Raw genomic sequence first — 20,698 nt, forward strand, 5'->3', positions numbered from 1 at the left:
TCTTATGCCATTAATATCTTCATATTAGTAGCGATAGCCGTGAACTGGTTTATTGCAGTGTTGCAGCAAAATGATTTTATGTTGGGCCCTATATAATAAGGTATAAAAATAGCCTCCAAATGTCCTCTCAGTGTATTGTAAGTGGACATTCCTTATCTACCCTTGAAGAAATCAAGATCTACGCTTGAATTTCTTTTGCATTAGATTTAATACTTCCCTAACGGCTTCCTAAATGACTAGTCATTCTTCCTGTGTTTCTCAGCTCATAATAACCATTTCCCAGCTTAGCTCCCTCCTAACATTCTTCTCTTCTGACTCCAGTCACTGTTACTCAGCATCTTAAAAGCATCCGGGAGTCAACCACTTCATGTTTTACATAAGAACCTTTTTTCAGTCAGGGTTTCCTAAATGGTATGACTGTCAGATGTGTATCCTCATATCTGTGGGTGTGTCTTTCAGGAGTGATAAAGTTATGGGAAAAGTACTTAGAATAATCCAAACTGATTTTAAAGCATCTGTGGCTTATTCTTAAGGTGCATATAGGTTAATAGGAGTTTTGGGGGGTTTTAATCTCTCATCTAGGGTTTTTGCATTTAGGCTGTCTTGTTTGTGTGCAACTGTCTTTAATATTTATTTCTTACAGTTATAAGAACTATACCCTCGTGACAGTGTTTGGAAACCTACAACAAGCTCAACTAGGTGGGGTTCCCGGGACTTATCAGCTGGTCCGCAGCTTCCTTAACATCAAACTCCCAGCGCCTCTTCCAGGACTCCAGGTACCTGCCACTTACACGTTTTCCCCACACGACTTTTATCGGTCTTGTTCCGTCAGATTGTATAATGAGACGCCTCACATCTGTCGTTGTCACCTTGGTGAGAGCGGAAGCGTACGCAAAGTGGGAAAGTACCCCTTGGCGGGAGGACAGATATAAAGATCTGAAATTTATCTGAAAGATCAGAAGAGCAGGAGGGACCTAATCGAGCCGGAGGGAGAAGTAACGAGACGGGAAATCATTGATCAGGGTGGGGTTGGACTGAAAGGGTTAGGACTCCTCAGTCTAGAGTAAAGAGGTCCAAGAGAGGAGATGATCGAATCTACCAGGTCATGAAGGGAATGGAACAGGGTGAAAATCGAATTGTTGTTTTCCAGATCCCATAGCAGTAGAACAGGGGGACAGCCGGGGAAGCCTGAATGCCAAAACAAACAAAAGGAAAGCCTTCTTCATAGATGGGTGTTAAGAATATGGAATTGACTTCCGCAGAAAATTACATAGGATACAGATATCATCATCCTTATCAGTGGTATTTAATAATAATGATGGTATTTGTTAAGCACTTCCCATGTACCAAGCGCTGTTCTAAGCGCTGAGGTAGACACAAGATAATCAGTTTGTCCCAGGTGGTGCTCACAGTATTGATCCCCATTTTAATAATAATAATAATAATAATAATAATAATAATGTAACCACTCCTCGTTCCCTCCTCCACCTCAGCATAGCGTAATGGATAGAGCACAGGCCTGGGAGTCAGAAGATCATGGGTTTCACTCCCGGCCCTGATACTTGCCTGCTGTGTCACCTTGGGCAAGTCACTTCACTTCTCTGTGCCTCAGTTGCCTCATCTGTAAAATGGGGTTGAGACTGAGAGTCCCATGTGGGACGGGGACAGTATCCAATGTCCAGCCCAATTTGCTTGTATCTACCCCAGCACTAAGTACAGTGCCTAGCATATAATAAGTGCTTTACATTATCACCACCCCATCTTCCCTGAAGTCCAGAACATCATCCTGGGGGTATGGAAACAGTTTGTTCACCTGAAGGTAGCTGAAAGATACAGGTCTTTTCTTTCACTACTCCCTGCACCTTTCTCGGCATCTTGCTCCTTGAACTGCATAAAATTCTTAAATGCTACTAATTTAAACTTCAAAATCACAAATCTAGGAAGAATTCCAGTAGCATTATTCTTTAATATTTGTTTTTTGGGAATATTTAGTGCCGGTGAAAGTGTTAGGGGAAGAAAAGGCTTCAGGTTGAGATGCTCCTGATGTATGGCGTGGGGTTATTTTTAGAAGAACCAGCTCCCCAGTATAACGATGCCTTAGACAATAACGAGAGACTTGCTGGCCCCAGATGAAAACTGACTAGGCAGCCCGCCGGGACGTAAGTGGAGTTGACCGCCTCGGAGCTGATTAGGTCCCTTGCCGTAAAGCCCAGATGTACATAGTGGCAAAGATACGCAGTGGTTAGAGACTTGGTTTGAATGGCCATACCAAGTATGTATAACCCAAAACCGTAAACTCAGCTTGCCCAGTGGATGGTTGTGGGCAGGGAATGTGTCTGTTTGTTGTCAAACTCTCCCAAGCACTTTGTACTGTGCTCTGCACACAGTAAGCAAGCATGGCTTAGTGGAAAGAGCACGGGCTTGGGAGTCAGAGGTTGTGGGTTCTAATCCCGGCTCCGCTGATCAGCTTTGTGATTTTGGGCAAGTCGCTTAACTTCTTTGTGCTTCAGTTACCGCATCTGTAAAATGGGGATCAAGACTGTGAGCCCCACGTGGAATAACCTGATTACCCCGTATCTACCCCAGCACTTAGAGTGCCGGCGTATAGTAAGAGCTTAACAAATACCATCATTAGTAGTAGTAGTAGTAAACACTCACTGAATGCAATCAAATGAGTGAATGAATGAATGGTGTGGGTGGAGAAGGAACTAGCTAACTTTGTCCCCCCCTCTGGGCAGTGCTCACGTGCAGTGCGGATAAAGGTGCTCTTGCCCCTAGAGTCTTATGCCACAGGGATCGAGAATCTGCGGGGGGAGTTGGGGGCCCCAGGCCAAAAACTCAGCCCTCTTCATGTAATGGGTGTTGCTTGCTGTCGGAGGTAATTTAGAGCTGCTCTAGGCCGCTCCCCGGAGACCATCGGCATCGTTAGGCAACTGGGGGGAAATCGCTTGGGGTCTTAGCTAACAGATAGTATGCCTGGTCACTATTCAAATAAGGAGTGTCTACAGGAATGGACTCTTTTCTTTCGTCATATGACGATCTTTTTCAAACTTTTCTAGGATGGAGAGGTGGAAGGACATCCCGTTTGGCCGTTGATTTATTACTGTATGCGTTGCGGGGACTTACTCGCGGCTTCCCAGGTTGTAAATCGGGCCCAGCACCAACTGGGAGAGTTTAGAAGCTGGTTTCAAGAATATATGCATAACAAGGATAGAAGGTATTTTGGGCTAGATTATGGTGTTGGGGGGGAAATGACAAGCAAAACTATCTGCAGCAAGTTGAATGATACCTAATATATCTACTTTTGTTTGTGAAGGACTTTGATAAAGTCTGTCGTGAATCCAGTATTGAAACTTGAAAGTGTTTGCATATGTATTTTGTCTGCCTCTCAGGCCTTCCTTACACACACAAAATGTGTCCTATATTTCTAACAATCACAAATTCAGAAGTTGGGTATTGTATGACTTCTCTATTCAGTAATTCCTCAATCCACTTGGTTCAACTAAGGGAGTAGATAAGAGAATTGTAATTTTTACCGGCAGTCTTTGGATTTACAACCCAATTGGTTTCTGAAAAGTGCATTTTTATAGAACCAAGTTATAGATAGGAGATTAGTTCCTCAGCCCAGGTCAGATCCATTTTAACTAAATTACCCAGAATTGTTAACTCAGTCGATTATAGATGAGTGTTAGAGCTTTGCTGATCCATTTATCTTGAGTCAGAGAGGTTCCAAGATAGGGGGACCGATTTTTGCTTCATAGAAATAAAGCCAACTTGTCCATTCTTCATAGAAAAACTTCCCCCACTCCCACCTTAAAGTCCCTCCCCACCCCTCGGCTTTTCCTGCTTCACTTGCACACTCCCCAACCCCCCACCATCTTTAAAATTTCTCTTCTCACCCCACACCGTTTGCATCTTTTAAAATAGTTTTCCGTATCTCTCCAGGGCTTTGTCTGCACCTGCACCCTAGGAACTACTTTTATAAAGGAGGCTAGTGTTGAAGAGTCACAACTGATTAATCAAGCAAGCAGTGATATATATTGAGCGCTGCGTGCCAAGCAATACGCTGGGCGCTTGGGAGAGCACAGTACACTGGAGTTGGAAGACATGTTCCCTGCCCATAACGAGCTCACAGTCTAGATGCGAGTGAACCCGAAACAGAGTGTAAAATTAGAAGCATTCCAAGCACCATTCATCTTAGCTTGAAACGTCGTAAATTGAGGATTGCCTGTATTTCCACTGTGGTTACCCCAATCTAAACTGGATGCATGATAGTATTTAGACAGGAAATATAATCAAGAATGTTCATACGTGAAATAGTATTGTAAATCAAAATGTTTGCCTGTATGTTTTTAATTTCTGCTAATTTTGGTGAGCTTAACTTTGGTGTTTGGGAGATTTTGAGGGGCAGGGACTGTTGTTTAAGATTCAGAAGACTTATAAATCCTCTCGTTTTGGGTGTTCGAAGTTGAACAGTGATGCTTGAGAGGGATTAGTTCCTCGCAGATATTTTTGACAACTGCAAAGTGAATTTCGGTTGGCTTCCTAATCCTCTGTGTGTCATCTTTAGATTGTCTCCTGCCACTGAGAACAAACTGCGTCTCCATTACCGTCGAGCCCTGAGGAACAACACTGACCCGTACAAGAGAGCAGTTTATTGTATTATTGGCAGATGTGACATCGCCGATAATCAGAGTGAAGTGGCCGATAAAACAGAAGACTACCTCTGGTTAAAGGCAGGCCCGATTTTCAGTCACTGATTTGTTTTTGTGGGGGCACTCGGGACCCCGGTCGGGGGTGGCTACAGTTTCTTGCCTCTTTCCTGGCCAAACGTTTCACTCCGGTCATTTATTTGGCTTGCGGGCAGTTGCCGTGAAGTGGGCAAATGGTAGGATTCCGCCTCCATTAGGGTTTCTGTCTCCTGGTCTGCTAAAAGCGTGTGACTCACGACAGCCGAGGACCAGCGAGCCAGCGGTCAATTCTGTAGAGTGGCTGTCGTCACTTGTGGGCCCCACCTGAGGAAAATCCCATCCTAATGTGTTGTTTCTTTTGAGGGTTTAGTTGAACCAAGTGTGTTTTGAAGATGATGGCACCAGCTCCCCACAAGACAGATTGACCTTGTCCCAGTTCCAGAAACAGCTTCTGGAAGACTATGGTGAGAAACCTCTGAAAACACCCATCTGCTTTTTGGGCATTTTCCTTCAGTCCTCTGTGACTTTCTGTAAGAATTTGGGGATCAGAAAAAGCTCTTTGCTTCAGACCTAGTAACCTTGCTCAAGAGCCCTTAGGGATTCCTTGGCAGGAGACTTCAGATTTCACAGAGCTCAATGAAATTACCTTTCTCTCCATATTTTTGTCCAGATCAGGAGGCCCATTTGGGATATTTATATGACACACCATAGTCCCTCTTTTGCTCTCCTGAATCGTTTGATGGGTTAAAGAAAGGAAAGGGGTGTGACTGCCGTCAAACAAATGTACCGTGGCGGTGGCTGAGAGATCTGACCAGGGAGTCGGGTCCAGCGTAGCAGGAAAAGGACTCTCGGGATTCTTTGCAGATCACTGCTACTAAAACTGTAAAAGGGAGTATTTGAGTAGATTGGAGTTTTTTTCTGAGACTCTAGCGGCTTTTTCCCGTCAGCATTTGGAAGATGAGACCATGATGAGCCGCATTGGCTTTCGTTTGGAATAGGAGGCAACCTCGGGTAACTGCTGTGGGGATACATGTATTATTGTCTAGCGGTTTCCCGAACCACTAATCCTTTTATGGGATAGAGGGAAGTGTTGTAGTTCTACCAGACTCACTTTGAACGTGGCCACTCCGTGTGAATGGCTCCGGGTTTTAAAGAAGTTGTCCTGTAACGCTCTGGGCCAGAACACTGCCCTAATGCAGTTACTGGTAACTCATACTGACTATATGAAATGATCTGAGTAAGAGATAATCTGTTTTAGTGTCACCACTTCCAAATAAGGAATCTCTCCTTCATGTGCATGCTTTCTTTTCCGCCTTTCAGGGGAATCACACTTTGCAGTGAACCAGCAGCCTTTTCTGTATTTCCAAGTGCTGTTCCTGACTGCCCAGTTTGAAGCGGCCATTGCGTTCCTCTTCCGAATGGAGCGCCTCCGCTGTCACGCCGTTCACGTCGCATTGGTCCTGTTTGAGCTAAAGCTTCTGCTGAAGTCGTCTGGGCAGAGTGCACAGCTCCGTAAGTATTGCGTGCCCCAGCACGGGCATGTATTCAGCGTTCCAGTAGGTACGGGCTTCTATCAATCCCTCAGTCAGTCAATCAGTTGTATTTACTGTGCGCTCACAACCTAATTATTATAAACCGTTCCCGGCAGTAAGTCCGAATAGCTGAAGTGTTTCTGTTGTCCGAACGGATCCCTGCTTTTTATCAAAATGGTTTTTACGTGTGGAGAGGTTTCAGGCGATTAGTTGTCCCAGGAATTTCACTGGAACTTTATTATTTATTCGGGCCCTCCGATCGCAGACCTTATTAACCCCCGTTTCTCTAGACTTCAAGCTCGTTGTGGGCAGGAAACATGTCTACCGACTCTGTTGAATTGTCTTCTCCCAAGTGTTTATTACAGTACTCTGCACACAGTAAGCGCTCAATAAATGTGATCGCTTTGTCGATTATTGCGCACATTAGCTGCCTTGACTGAAGAACTCACGGCGAGGCAGGCCAGAGCTGGTAGTAGAAGGGCCCCAAGTCTGGCTGTCTATTCTGTACTTAGTCCCCTGAACCCTTAAGGCCCGCTTGCACAGATCTAAAGCTGTAGATCTCCTCCTTTCTCATGTTTCAGTGAGTCATGAAGCTGGGGACCCTCCTTGCATAAGGCGTCTCAACTTTGTTCGTCTTTTGATGCTTTACACCCGGAAATTTGAATCAACAGACCCGAGGGAAGCACTCCAGTATTTTTACTTTCTCAGGTAAGAGTTGCCATCGAGCAAATTTTGTAGGGTTTTTAGGCTGCACAGTTCGGCGATCTGCAGTGGACTTGGGCAATCTTGGATCCACAGCAGACATCAAATGGGATTCTTCTCTTCGATCTGTTGCAGGGATGAGAAGGACAGTCAAGGAGAGAACATGTTTTTGCGCTGTGTCAGTGAACTCGTGATTGAGAGCCGAGAGGTATGTTGGGTTCCTTTTCTCTTCATTCCCACGCGTACGTAATCGGCAGATGTTTTGTGTCCATTAACCAGTTCTGGTGCATTTACCCCTGTGCAACTGTGAGGTCACTTGAATGTGTGCTGCCTATGTGTTTCCATGCAGGTGATCCTCCTTAACTTTCTTTAATAATAAAAGTAATGGCCAAGCTCAACTGTACTTTTCTCATGTGACTGGAGCTTTTTTCCCCCATTCTCTTTTCCCTCTCCTCTTTCCCCTTCCTCCAGAGGTGCAGTACTGTTCTTAAAAGTGTGAAATTTGGGATGCCAATACTTTTTTTTTTGGTCTTTCTGTAGTTTGATATGATTCTTGGGAAATTGGAGAACGATGGCAGCCGAAAGGTGAGTTACTTGATGTTTAATAGGTATACTTAGTGTTTCATCAGTTTCCAGTTGCGAGTAGTCTGTTGCTGCAAGAATGCAGTTCACTGTGTTTAAAAAAGTGGTGTCTCCAAAACAGGAAGAAGAGGGTGGAAGCGAAGTAGAGCAAAAAGTGACAGGGTTAAAGGGAGGAATTTCATTTCTAACTCCCATGCTAATGCGTACATTTAAGTTTGTTGGGAATAAAGCAGGTCATTTCTGTTATTCTGAGGTACTGTAAGAATCTTTTCATGTATGTCACTTTGGGAATATAGAAAACTTTTTTCCCATTATTCTCATCCCTGTAGGAGCACTGATGGAATAGGTTCAGAGTGACATATATCCATTGACCTCATAAATGTAAAATTGAGCTGGAGAATGGGGAAGGATTACATCCGCTAATGGGAGGTTTCAGAAGAAGGAGAAATTTATACTGGTTCTTGCAGTTAGAATTAATGGGGTTTCTAAACCTGCCAGTCTCATGAGAAGCAAGTCTCTATTGCTCCTAGGGTCTTTACCACCTCTTGTTTTTTTGGTTGCAATTTAACGATGACGATGATTTGGGGAAGAAAATTCCTTGGTGTTTTCCATTTGCCAAAAACAAAAGGAAAACCTTTAAGACGTCATTTTTTTCAATTTTCTGATTTCTGAGAGCTAGATCTCCTGCAGCTCCATTATAGGGTCAGTACACAGGCCTTGCTTTGGACATTCGTTTCTGCCATAACCTGTATCCACAAAATGTTTGAGAATGTCGTTAGGGAATTAGAGACCTTTCACCTGTTTGGATCCCACATGCCTCAGTGTTGGAAAAAATGGCTCAAACTGGTAGGTGAAGTGGCACCGTTTGCCCTGCACCTGGGACTTTACTCAAACACAAGCCCCACCACATTGCCAAGCTCGGAGCATTTTGGGCGAGATGCTTTTATAGTCTAGGCCGCAGGAGTAGAGGAGAAGTAATGTCTTCTCTGGTAAGAGAGATGTTTCGCTGTGTTTAAAATGACAGTAACATGCATACTTCCCATTGCTCCATCAGCCTGGTGTCATAGACAAGTTTACTAGCGACACGAAGCCAATCATCAACAAAGTAGCGTCTGTGGCAGAAAATAAAGGATTGTTTGAAGAAGCTGCAAAGCTTTACGACCTCGCCAAGGTAAAACCTTCAGTCCGTGCTTTGTACCCGATAGGTCTGTAGCTCTTTCGGCATAAAATGCCCAAACACTTTGACTCGGCTGTCATTTTGGTTTTTTCCGGGTTCGTTCCCCCTACAACAGTGTAAGTACTTTCTCCATACTAAGATGTTTTCTTGTAGTACTTAGTTAATGACCCCAATCTGTGAAATTTCCGTTTTACAGAGTTGTTTCCATCCATAAAGTGTTTCCCGCCAACAGAGCTCCATATTGAAAATAGGTTCTCTGTGCGACTAACTGCAAGAGTTTGGCAAACTCTTTCCACTAGGCCACGCTCCTTCTTTGGCAAAAAAGAAGGAGCGTGACCTAGTGGAAAGAGCACAGACCTGGGAGTCAGAGGATCTGGGTTTTAATCCTGGCTCTGCCACTTGCCTGCATGCGACCCTGGACAGGTTATTAATTTTGCTGTGTCTTAGTTTCCTCATCTGTAAAATGGGGATTATATATCCATTCTCCTTCCTACTTAGGTTGTCAGCCACATGAGGGACGGGGACTGTGTCCTACCTGATTATCTTGTTTTGGCCCCAGCACTTAGTACAGTGATTGGCACAGTGTAAGCACTGAACAAATACCCTACTATTACTGTTATTACTACTATAATATAATAATGAACAAGTTAACATTTCTCACCTATTCCATGAGATCATGGGAATAGAACACTGCCCCTTATCTCACATTCAGCATCAGCTAGATAACTGAGAAAATCTTCGACTACTTCATTTTTGTCTTGTTACTGTGAAGTTTTTAGTGAAGGAAGTAAAAGACTGCAAGTTTTTATATGCCAGAAGTAATAGCATTGACTGAATGCCTTGTTGGTGCGATGCACTTGGGACGTGCACGTGCCACATTCCCTGTCTACGAGAGCCGTGCGGGGAAGGCAGACGTCTACAAGCAAGGTAATCAAAATCAGCAATTGAATATCCAACTGGATAAACATTATCCAAAAGTGCCTAGAAGGGCTTTAAATGAGTACATGCGAGCTAGAGATAGCTGGTGGGATAATGTGACTCAAGACGCTACGAATGTAATTGAGGAAGTCTTGCTGGAGGAGGCGGATTTCCTAATTGGAATGAAGGCTAAGTTTCATTTTCATGTTGATATGTTAAATGAAGGATAAAAAGAGCATATGTGATGGATCAGTTGCCTTGTGAAAGGCCTTTTTTATAGTATTTGTTATGCACTTGCTATGTGACAGGGCCTGTAGCAAGTTCGGGGTAGATACAAGCTGAGCAAGTTGGACACAGTCCATGTCCTACATGAGACTGACAATCTTAATCCTCATTTTACAGTTGAGGGAAATGAGTAACAGAGAAGTGAAGCGACTCGCCCACAGTCACCCACCAGACTGTGGCAGAGTCGAGATGAGAACCCAGGTCCTCGTGACTCCCAGGCTCATGCTCTGTCCTCTAGGCCATGCTGCTTCTCCTTTGTTCGTGGGGGGGAAACAATCCCGATCTTTAGCTTGGCTTTTTGGTGCTGCGACGTTATTCTTTTAACGTAAATGTATTTAACAGAATGCAGACAAGGTGTTAGAGCTGATGAACAGATTGCTTAGCCCCGTGGTTCCTCAGATCAGCGCTCCTCAGTCGAACAAAGAGAGGCTGAAGAACATGGCACTTTCCATTGCGGAACGGTAAGATTGGAGGGTTGGAATCTCCCGAGATCAAGCGGTGGCTGAGAAGACCGGACCGGTCCAGTGCTGAGTCTTGGAGCCCGTGACCCAGTACAGGCGGGTCCGTCACAAGAATTTAACTGGATGGAAAGTGGGGGTTTCTGAAACAGCTGTGCCTCTGTGCAATTTTTAAATCTTGGCTCCAATGGGGATGAGGAAGAGTGAAGAGCTAAAACTGCAAGAGTTTTAAAGTTCTTTAAACTTACTGGAGAAGTTGGAACTTTTAGAAGGGCTTTGAAAGTAGGGAGAGTTGCGCTCTTTCAGATTTGGGGCGGGAGGGAGTGCCAAGCTGAGAGAACAGCGAGAGCGAGGTGTAGTTAAAAGGTTCTCTTGTGGGGAACAAAGAAAGGAAGTTGGGGAATTGCACTTGAAGAGAGCAGAAAGGCAAGACAGGGCAAATCGGTAAGAGAACCTTGAAACCAACTATGGGGAGTTTGTGTTTGATGTAGAGGGTCCCAGGCAGCCAGTGGAGGGTCTTGAGGAGTGGGGATATTTGGCCCGAGCAGTGCTTGAAGAAAACGATCCGGGCAACAGCAGGGAGTATATAGGATGGAGAGGGCAGAGACAGGGAGGCCAGCAAGGAGGGAGATAGAATCCTCTGGCCACACTCTGACCTGAGCTCCTTGCAGGGTGGTGGAAGTGGCTTGGTGGAGAGGAAAGAGTGAATTCAGAGATGTTGCAACTTGGCAGTAGACTGCATGGGCGCGAGACCGTTGTCATCAGTTTAATGCATCGATAACAAAAGAGTTTTGTGTCCAGCAAATTTCTCTCCAGCAAAATACCGAAAGACACGTTGAAGGTCAGATCAACTGGATCAACTAACCTGTGATCCTGTTAAAAGGATCGATCCTATGCTGGTTCCCTGAGGCGTAGGCAGTTTTTTTGGCTGTTTAAATCCTATTGGAGACCATTTTCAGACATATTTGCTTCACGAGGTCTCATTTGGCAGGTTAAAATTGTAAACTTTTTTCATCTTTCAGGTACAGAGCTCAAGGAATAAGTGCAAAAAAATTCATTGACTCCACATTCTACCTTCTGTTAGACTTGATCCTGTTTTTTGACGAGTATCATAGTGGTCACATTGACAGAGCATTTGATGTAAGTTGCAGGGGGACCTATTAAGCACAGGTTAATCACTGCCCTTGAAATACCCAATGCCCTTGATCTAATTTTATCCAAAACAAAAGATGACCAAATATCGTGTTTGGTAATTGATGAAGAACAGTGCAGTACGGGGCTTAAAAGAAAGAGAATTTGAAGTCTCTTGAACGAAGCAGTAAAGAGCGAAATATTCGGTGAGAAGACAATCGAGGACATTTCTTTTGCACGTCTAAAACTTATATCTTTTAATAGTTACCTTGGGGGAAATGTGGGGAAAAAAATTTAGTTGGCTAGAAAGGCTGTTCTTACAGCCTTATTCTTTGTTTTTCCCAGATAATTGATCGCCTGAAGCTGGTACCTCTGAATCAGGAGAGTGTGGAGGAACGGGTGGCTGCCTTTCGAAATTTCAGTGATGAAGTGAGACCTCTTCCCTTCAACACCCCCGACTTCTTAAAATAGATTTTTTTAAAAAAATTCAGCAAGCATGCATGAGAAATTAGAATCCAAGCTGTCACTTAAAAAAATATCGACCCAATGGACAATGAGGTCCAGGTTCACTGTCGACACACGTGTTTTCCTTAAGCGCTTTAAACGTCTCTACCAACTGTGAAAGAGTTATTTAGTATGCAACTGGCGATGGCTCCTCCTATAGGTCTTCACTTTAGAATTTTTTATTTTGCGGGGGAAAGGGGAAATGAGGGCTGAATCCTGAGAGAGCATTGCTAGCCTCACTGCGCCTCTCCTTGCCTTGGTAATGCTAAAGTCTAAATACTAGGTTGTATTCCCTTTTAATTTGAAAATAAGTATATATTCTTTCTTAGGAATGGCTAAAGAAATTTTGGGAGAAAGTCCGTCTAAGAAACGGGTCTCCTCCTGTACTGTTTCGGGGATGGCTCTCAACACTCAGATTTTGATTTGCAAATCCGGGCATAAGAGCACAATTTCGGTTTCAGGGAGGAAGGCTTTGCGATGTTCCTTATGTTGGAGTAACGCTCTTTTAGTGATGATATGTTTGTATCCTCACCTGCTACCAGATAAGACTTTCATTTTGGAGCCTCCGAGGCATTATTTTCATCTGACTTTTGTGCTTTTCCCCTTTCTTCTGTTTGTATAGATCAGACATAATTTGTCAGAAGTCCTCCTTGCAACCATGAATATCTTGTTCACTCAGTATAAGAGGCTGAAAGGGACAAGTCCATCCTCGGCAGCAAGAAGCCAGCGAGCCATGGAGGACAGAGACTCTGTAAGGTTTCCTTCCTCTGTAGACACAGTGCTCAGGAATTACTTTCCACTTCTAGGGTTTGGTTTGTCTCCAGTAGCCGTTTCAAATCCATTTGCTCAGATCGTTCAGGCCTTTTGCTTAAAGTCCCTCACGGATGGCAGCTATGACAATTTATCAGTGCTACGAAGAGGAAGCAGTGAGCTATTGAGTTAGTCTGACTTTTGGCAAAAGATCCTCGGATTTTTTTAGGGAATAGCAGATTATTCAGAAGCCTCTAAGGAAACCTTTCTTTCCTTAAACTGTAGGATTGGGAGTGGGCTTCTATTTGAACACAGCCCACCCAAAAAGTGACTTCATCGATTTAAAAAACAAACCGTCCTTTCCAGTGCGAGGACCAGTCATATACGAGGGTGCATTTAGTAACAACTTCATCCCTGGCCTAATTATATCAGCCCTCCCTTAGAGCATGAACTTCACTTGTGTGTTTTGCTTTGTTTTAACTTGGGATTGTTTTGGCATCTGGTTTGAGAGGTGCTCTGAAAGAAAACAGATTTTTAATGGCAGATATATTTCATATCGCTAGTGAAAACATTTGCCTCTTTCTTCTAAGTACTTCTATTACATCTGACCTTCAGATATCCTTTAATTGTCTCTGAAAGCTCCTGAACATATCTAACATAATCTTGTTTAGAGTCCACCTGTCATTGCAGATGGCATTTTCCTTTCCCACTGAGCTCTGGTGAAGGAGCCAGAAGTCTATTTAGGAAGGAGTGCCTCTGATAATAATAATAATAATGTTGGTATTTGTTAAGCGCTTACTATGTGCAGAGCACTGTTCTAATCGCTGGGGGAGATACAGGGTAATCAGGATGGCCCACGTGAGGCTCACAGTCTTAATCCCCATTTTTACAGATGAGGTAACTGAGGCACAGAGAAGTTGAGTGACTTGCCCACAGTCACACAGCTGACAGGTGGCAGAGCTGGGATTCGAACCCGTGACCTCTGACTCCCAAGCCCGGGCTCTTTCCACTGAGCCACGCTGCTTCTCTAATCTGATCCAGTGTCCAAAACATTAGCTCATCAGAAGTTACCGATTCTGGTTGTGGTATTGACACAAAAGTTCAGAAATAGGATTCTTTCCCCCCTTGTATAAACTGGGTTTTGCATCAATGGTCTCTTCTCCCAAACATCTGTTTTATACTTGAGCCTCATTCCGAAGAGGGCGGTCTGCAGGGAAGCAGGGGGTGGCAGTGATGTGTCCCTCCCTCCCCACCGGAGAGGGGTGGAATGCGTGTGGCTGAAATGCGAAGGTGTGGGGTCGCAAGAGTGGGGAGTTGAGCGGAGATAACATGGGGCAGCTTCCAGAGGCAAACCCTGGTGTCTCTCCTTGCTACCTGGGAGTGAAGCGTCTCTCTCTTGGTTTTCACAGCAATACTACATATAAACAAATATATATATTTCCCTATCGCAGGGAGAAGCATCATTTCCCTTCTGTTCTTCAAGAGGCACAGCTTAGTGTGAAAACGTTAACCGGAAACTTATTTTTTCTCGTAGCAACTCCGAAGCCAAGCCCGGGCATTGATTACCTTTGCTGGAATGATCCCTTACAGGACATCAGGAGACACAAATGCAAGACTTGTACAAATGGAGGTCCTTATGAATTGAAGCTTTCAGTTAGCATGCTAGCATCCCCTTGTGGTTTAAGTTCTTTCAGGGATGGGGGTCACTATCATTTTTTTATGTATTTTTTGTCAAAATAAATGTCTTTGGTTTCTATTTCTTTTAAACCTTTTTGTTTTGTCATTTTCTATTTTTGATTTGTGTTTTATAGAAGTCCCTTATGAGCCCAAACCATTGAGAGGAAGTAGTCTTTATATTTTGGGGGATATCAATAAAGTTGTAAAACTCACCCAAAAAATGAGCTAAAAGGAGAAACCTCTTGGGAGCTTTTTTTTTTTTTTTTGAGGGGGGAATCATAATGTTCTGAGAATTGAGGTACAGGATGCAAAATATTTGCGTTTTTCCAAAAGACCTTTAAGGTTTAAATCTTTCATGTCCGATGGTAAAATGTGCCGTACAAAGACACCCAGAGTTCTCAAATGCATGCATGTTCTTTTGAAATTGTACTAAGCAGAGCTGAACCCCTTTCCATCCAAAAATGACCGATGGTAAGAGAATAGGTTAAACCCCATAGTAGGTTTAAGCATCATTCGGTTTCCAGTGTGCAGCTACCAGTTAGGATGCGTCTGGGGATTTAAGGAAATGGTTTTTAGGAGAAAACACGGTAGTCTATGTTGTCCACATCAGGAGCGGTAAGTTCCCAACTTTTGTTTTACGCTTGTGAAGACGAAGCCTCCCACCTATTTTAGTTATCCTCTGTGGGTATCTTGCTTTTTTCATTACGTGTATCCTTTCAGCTTGCACGTAGACCCTGCCAGTCAACTTTCACGGGTCCGTGGTCCAAGGCGAGAAGGAAAAACCTTCCTGCTGCTTAGTACCGGCCTCATCTCTCCCTAACGGCTCTCCTGTTAACTGCCTTCTCCGCGGCTCTTGGACCAGCCAACGGAGTCGTTTCTGAGGGGAACAGAGTGCTAAGAGGCCCGAGACTTTTCAGGTGCCAAAACTCTGGACCTGACACATATTTTGCGACGTGCCTCTTATTTCACTTGTGCCTGACTACTCGGTTATACAAGTGTTTCTCAAGGTGACAAGAGTGCAGGTTCACAGACAGAGCTTTAGATAGGAAGTCAGCGAACAAATGCTGCAGCAAAGTTGGGAGTTCTCCAGGTGGTGAAATAGGGATTAAGAGGTAGGTCTCGGTTGCTTAAAAACAATTTACGGGGAAGAAAATAACCGAAGTGTCGTCCATATTGCTGTAAAATGATTAACGTTCCTTTCATAGGGTTGGCTCCCATGATCCACCCAAAGAAAATTAGCTTTGGAACTAGGAGAGAGAGGAGGAAGAGATAGGGATGAACCTTTCCTGATCTCTATCAATCAATCAATGGTATTTATTGAGTGCTTACTATGTGCAGAGCACTGGAGCTAAGTGCTTAGGAGAGTACAATACAACAGGATTAGCAGACACTGTTCCTGCCCATAATGAGCTTTTTATAGTCTGGAGGTGTTCATCTATTGCCATGATAGTCCTTTCCTTCAGTGATATTTTGTTCAAATCTGGTGATTTAGGATGCTTTAGGGCTTCTCAGCAGATCAGAGTGCTAAGTACCCAGCAGACAACTCTGTTGGGTGTTGGGTTGTGGGTTTTTTTTTTGTTTTTTGTTGTTGTTGTTGTTGTTTTGTTAAGCACTTACTATTTGCCAGGCACTGTACTAAGCATTGGGGTAGATACAAGCTAACCAGGTTGGACATAGCCCATGTCCCACATGACGCTCACAGTCATCATCCCCATTTTACATATGAGGTAATTGAGGTCTGGAGAAATGAAAAGACTTGATCAGGGTCGCACAGCAGGTAAGTGGCAGAGCCAGGATTAGAACCCAGGTCCTCAGACTCCCTGGCCTCAAATCACACTGCTTCTCCTGGATCCTAATCCTGGCTCTGCCACTTGCCTGCTGTGTGACCTTGGGCAAATCATAGGCAGGAGCCCACATGTTTTGCTGTGTGTTTAGTCACTCTGGTTTGGACAGGAGATTGAAGTTATGAATAGTAGCTAAGGTTTGGAGTTCTCCGGGTTTCATTTCATGTACGATCTCCCATCTTTGCCAATTACGTGGGTAGTTGAGAGAAGGCAATTCAGATCTCTCTAACACCCTACCAGCTGCTCCGTGACCTATCGCAGCAGCCAAAGTCATCAAGTAATAATTGTGGAATTTGTTAAATACTAGGTGCCAAGCACTGTACTGAGAACTGGGGTAGATAAACTCAAATCAGTGGTATTTATTGAGTGCTTACTACGTGCAGAGCACTTGAAAAGAGTTGGTAGAAACAAACCCTATCCACAAGGACCCTACAGTGTACTGGAAACAAGATAATCAAGTCAGACAGAGTCCCTGTCCCACATTAGACTCCCAGTTCATGGGGATCGAAAGCGTTCCTTTCCCTCTTTTTTTTTAGCTCATGGACAGTAAAGTGGTTATATTAATAGTAATTATGGTATTTATTAAGGTACTCTGTCCCAGGAACTGTACTAAGCGCTGGTAGAGGGATACAAGCAGATCAGGATGGACACAGATCACGCCCCACATGGGGCTCAAAGTCTTAATCCCCATTTTACAGATGAGGTATCTGAGGCACAGGGAAGTTAAGTGACTTGCCCTCAGCCACAGAGCAGACAAGTGGCGGAGCCGGGATTAGAACCCATGAAATTCTGACTCCCAGGCCCGGGCTCTATCCACTACCCCGTGCTGCTTTCCACTACACCATGCTTTTATTGAGATTGTAGAGTTCTGAAATCTTCCCCTCCCCAGCACTTGGCCCCTAATATCCACTGTACCTGGCTCTAGGGTGTATTATAGCCATGTAGATAAGCAGCTGCCTTCGTGCCCTGGTCTTAAAAGTAATAATAGGAGTACCTAATGGGTATTGGGCAGTGAACTTAAAAGCGGTTATAATTACAGCATTTATTAAGTGCTTACCACATGCTTAGCACTGGGGAAGATGCAAGATAATCAAATCAGGCAGTCTTTCTCCCAGCTGGAGCTCGGTCAGAGAATGGGAGGGTAGGTTTCTTATTCCCATTTTACAGAAGAGGTAACAGAATGGTTAAGTGACTTGTCCAAGGTTACTCTGCAGGGCAGAAACAGACTTGGGACTAACTCTCGAGCCTCCTGACTCCCAGACCCACTTAGGCTCTTTCCGAAGGCAACACTGCCTCAGGTGATAAAATCTTCTTTTCCTGTCTTGCATCTGTTTTTCAGGGCAACCTGTGTTAATTGGGGAGCTGGGAACATTAGCTGCCGGCAGGTGGACATTTTAGATTCCATCCACCACTTCTTACTAGTTTAGGGAGAAGGGGACTGGCAGGGGGAGGAGGGGAAGTCAATGGTAAACATGGATGGAGCTGACACCCACTAGAAGCTAAGTAAAATGTAGGTGCTCTAGTGATTTCCGGAGGTTCAGATCAGCTTTATCATCTGTGAATGGGTTATCTGAAACAGTCCTCCCCCAAGGCAGTGGCTGCCTGTCACAAGCTCTCCACGTCACCCAAGTAGAGAAGCAGCGTGGCTCAGTGGAAAGAGCACGGGCTTTGGAGTCAGGGCTCATGAGTTCGAATCCCAGCTCTGCCACTTGTCGGCTGTGTGACTGTGGGCAAGTCACTTAACTTCTCTGTGCCTCAGTTCCCTCATCTGTAAAATGGGGATTAAGACTGTGAGCCCCACGTGGGACAACCTGATTCCCCTATGTCTACCCCAGCGCTTAGAACAGTGCTCGGCACATAGTAAGCGCTTAACAAATACCAACATTATTATTATTATTGGGTGTCGAGCCTCTCCTCCCCGTTTTTCTTTGGTAAATCTTTTTTGTATTTTCCACGCCACCTCATTCCTCCGTAAGCCCAAACAATCAGAGTCAAGGGAATTTTCTTATGGTATTTGTGTAAGTACTTACTGTGTGTCCCCCACTACTAAGTGTTGGGGTAGGTACAAGTTAATCAGATTGGACACAGTTTCGGTCCCACATGGGCCTCCAAGTCTTAATCCCCTTTTACGGGTGAAATAAATGAGGCACAGAAAGTGAAGTGACTTGCCCAGGGTCACACCGCAGACAAGTGAGGGAGTGGGATTAGAACCCAGGTCCTTCTGACTTCCAGGCCCATGCTTTATCCACTAGGCCATGCTGCTTCTCAAGTGAATATGCAGGGTTGGTTCATTCGCATGTTATATTCTTTCTGACTCTAGCATTTTTTGCTTTTGCTGATGTCTTCTCCCACCAGTGAACGTGGAATTTGTGCTCTTATTCTCAGAGAGCTAAGGAACAGCATCCGACACTCCTGAGAGGTCACTGGGCTCGTGGTACCAAATGAAATGAAATGAGACCTTTGAGCCAGAGCGGGTCATCTCAATTAATGATCGTAGCACCTGTAACGGTCAGCATCGGGAGCTTCAGGGCCATGTGGAGTCACGTGAATAGGAGAGGAGGCACTGATGGAATTAGGCATTTACGTGCTAAAAAGCAAACCTCCACACAGACTGACTCACTAATCTGGATTATTTTATGGCTGATACCTACCTCTATCGTATTTTTGAGTAAGGATTTCAGATGGCATAAGTGCACTGAGGAACCTTGGGGTAAGAATTGTAAGGGGAGATGAGGATTTCAAGTATTCCAAACCATTTTTTTGGAACACAGAGAGGATTTCTTCACCTTTGCGTTTTCTTTCATCTCCAGCATTGTTTTGCTGACAGTTGTAGCTGTGCTTCTGGACATTCCTTTTCCTTGTTTCTTTTAAAATCTTGTAATTTGCATGTCCCTGATCCCAAAGTAGCTGCCGGGCTTTTGAGAAACCCCCTTTCCCAGACCCGCATCTCCCCAGCTCTGTAAATGAGATTTGGCCTGCAGTTTAGTCGAACCCTTTGGGGTCTCCTCTCAAGCCCCCTCAAATGTGATTGGACCTCACCGGCCCCTCGGCCTCCAGGGCTCCTGTGCCCTTGCCTGGATTTTTCCCTTCTCAGCCAAGCAGTGGAACTGGCGCAGCAGACGAGCACACCATCCCACCCTCAGGAGCCAAAGGACCCTGGCTTTCTCCTCCAGGGGTAAGGGCCTGGAAGAGGGGCCAGAAAAATCTCCTAACCCTGCCAGTCCACCGAGATGTATGAAGCAAAGATCCAGATGTCTTTGTCTAAGTATGATAGCCCAGAGTGAGCCGTTCTTCAGAGCTGTAAGGACCAGCATTCTTCATTTAGCTGGTCCCAAATCCTGGATCACTGAGTAAGAAAGATTGATTGCCCACTTGATGGTCCAGCGGGAGGCCAGAAAGAAAATCAAAAGCCAAGAGTACCCCCAGAGATGGCACGCTTTTGGGATTCGTTTATTTTGATTGGAAAAGATAGGTTTCGCTCATAACTTGGAGATCTGAAACTCCAGCTGAGCTGTTTCTGATGTTCCTAAAGAGCCTTACTTATGCCTAGGACAGGGCTTAGGTTTCAGTCGCGATTAAACCTGCATTAATAGATGGAGTGAGCGAATGACCCATTGGATCCCATCTCTGGAAGATCTCAACTCTGGTAAACGGGGTCTGGTGTAGGGTGGGTTGCCCATCGGCCCCATTTCCCTCCCCTCGGGTAGAACACTTCGAGAAACGGCCTGCAAACCTTTTCCCCATTGCTAGGAAGACCACCTCTGCTAGAGGAGATCTGTGGGTGAAGAGGTTCTCTGGAACCCAGGAGCCCATTTCTCCTACTTGCCCAACTAGTAGCCATTTAAAGGGTCTGCGTTGGCACGTGGCCGCCCCTGGGGATAACAGCTCCTTCGGGACACCGCCCCGGGGCCCTCCGACCCAGGCAGGTGGCGGAAGGGGAAGTGTAGGTGCCGTAAGCACTCCTTACAGAAATCTTCTTTTTGGAACGAGAAGATTGAATTACTCCCCTGGGTGCTTAGTGCAGCGGTCTGCCCACGGTAAGCAGATAAATGCAGACTGATGATTTCAGGGGTCCAGAAATGGATTCCTGGCGGAGCCCCCGCCCATGTTAAAAGCCCCCAGGAATAACTAACGGATTTTGAACCGACAAGCAGCTTTTCAAAGGCAAGCAGATGTTGGCGTGAAATGGAGGCGCCTCAGCCGTTCGGTCCATCCCTCGCCTTGGATCTCTAGAGATCAGGTATGTGTGGGCCGGGACTAGTCTCGAGTCTGTAGCCGATCTTCGGTTGGTGTCGGCAGGTTAAAGCCCATTCATCCAGCCCAGCTCAGCTGTAATCCTGAGCACTACAAACTCATCCTGCCCGTCTGATCATCTGTTCATATACGCATGGCCCATTCGATTATCCCGGTCGGCGAAAGGGGAAAGTGAACGCGGTGAGTGCAAAGG

The 20,698-nt window shown here is 45.0% G+C and overlaps 1 protein-coding gene across 4 annotated transcripts in view; it reads left to right on the top strand.

The window, feature by feature from the left end:
- NUP93 (nucleoporin 93) overlaps positions 1-14,497 on the top strand; it is a 97,371-nt gene extending 82,874 nt beyond the window's left edge. For all 4 annotated transcript variants that reach the window (XM_029075791.2, XM_007671511.4, XM_039913497.1 and 1 more), the window contains 14 exons: positions 644-776; positions 3,060-3,217; positions 4,571-4,736; positions 5,062-5,155; positions 6,012-6,203; positions 6,805-6,931; positions 7,061-7,133; positions 7,466-7,510; positions 8,562-8,678; positions 10,230-10,348; positions 11,368-11,485; positions 11,822-11,905; positions 12,603-12,731; positions 14,265-14,497. In XM_029075791.2, coding sequence (XP_028931624.1) covers positions 644-776; positions 3,060-3,217; positions 4,571-4,736; positions 5,062-5,155; positions 6,012-6,203; positions 6,805-6,931; positions 7,061-7,133; positions 7,466-7,510; positions 8,562-8,678; positions 10,230-10,348; positions 11,368-11,485; positions 11,822-11,905; positions 12,603-12,731; positions 14,265-14,375 — 1,666 coding nt within the window. In that variant the 3' untranslated portion in view covers positions 14,376-14,497. The remainder of the gene's footprint in view (positions 1-643; positions 777-3,059; positions 3,218-4,570; positions 4,737-5,061; positions 5,156-6,011; positions 6,204-6,804; positions 6,932-7,060; positions 7,134-7,465; positions 7,511-8,561; positions 8,679-10,229; positions 10,349-11,367; positions 11,486-11,821; positions 11,906-12,602; positions 12,732-14,264) is intronic.
- The last annotated feature ends 6,201 nt before the right edge of the window (positions 14,498-20,698 follow it).

The sequence above is a fragment of the Ornithorhynchus anatinus genome, chromosome 11, assembly GCF_004115215.2.
Source record: "Ornithorhynchus anatinus isolate Pmale09 chromosome 11, mOrnAna1.pri.v4, whole genome shotgun sequence".
Lineage (NCBI taxonomy): Eukaryota > Metazoa > Chordata > Mammalia > Monotremata > Ornithorhynchidae > Ornithorhynchus > Ornithorhynchus anatinus.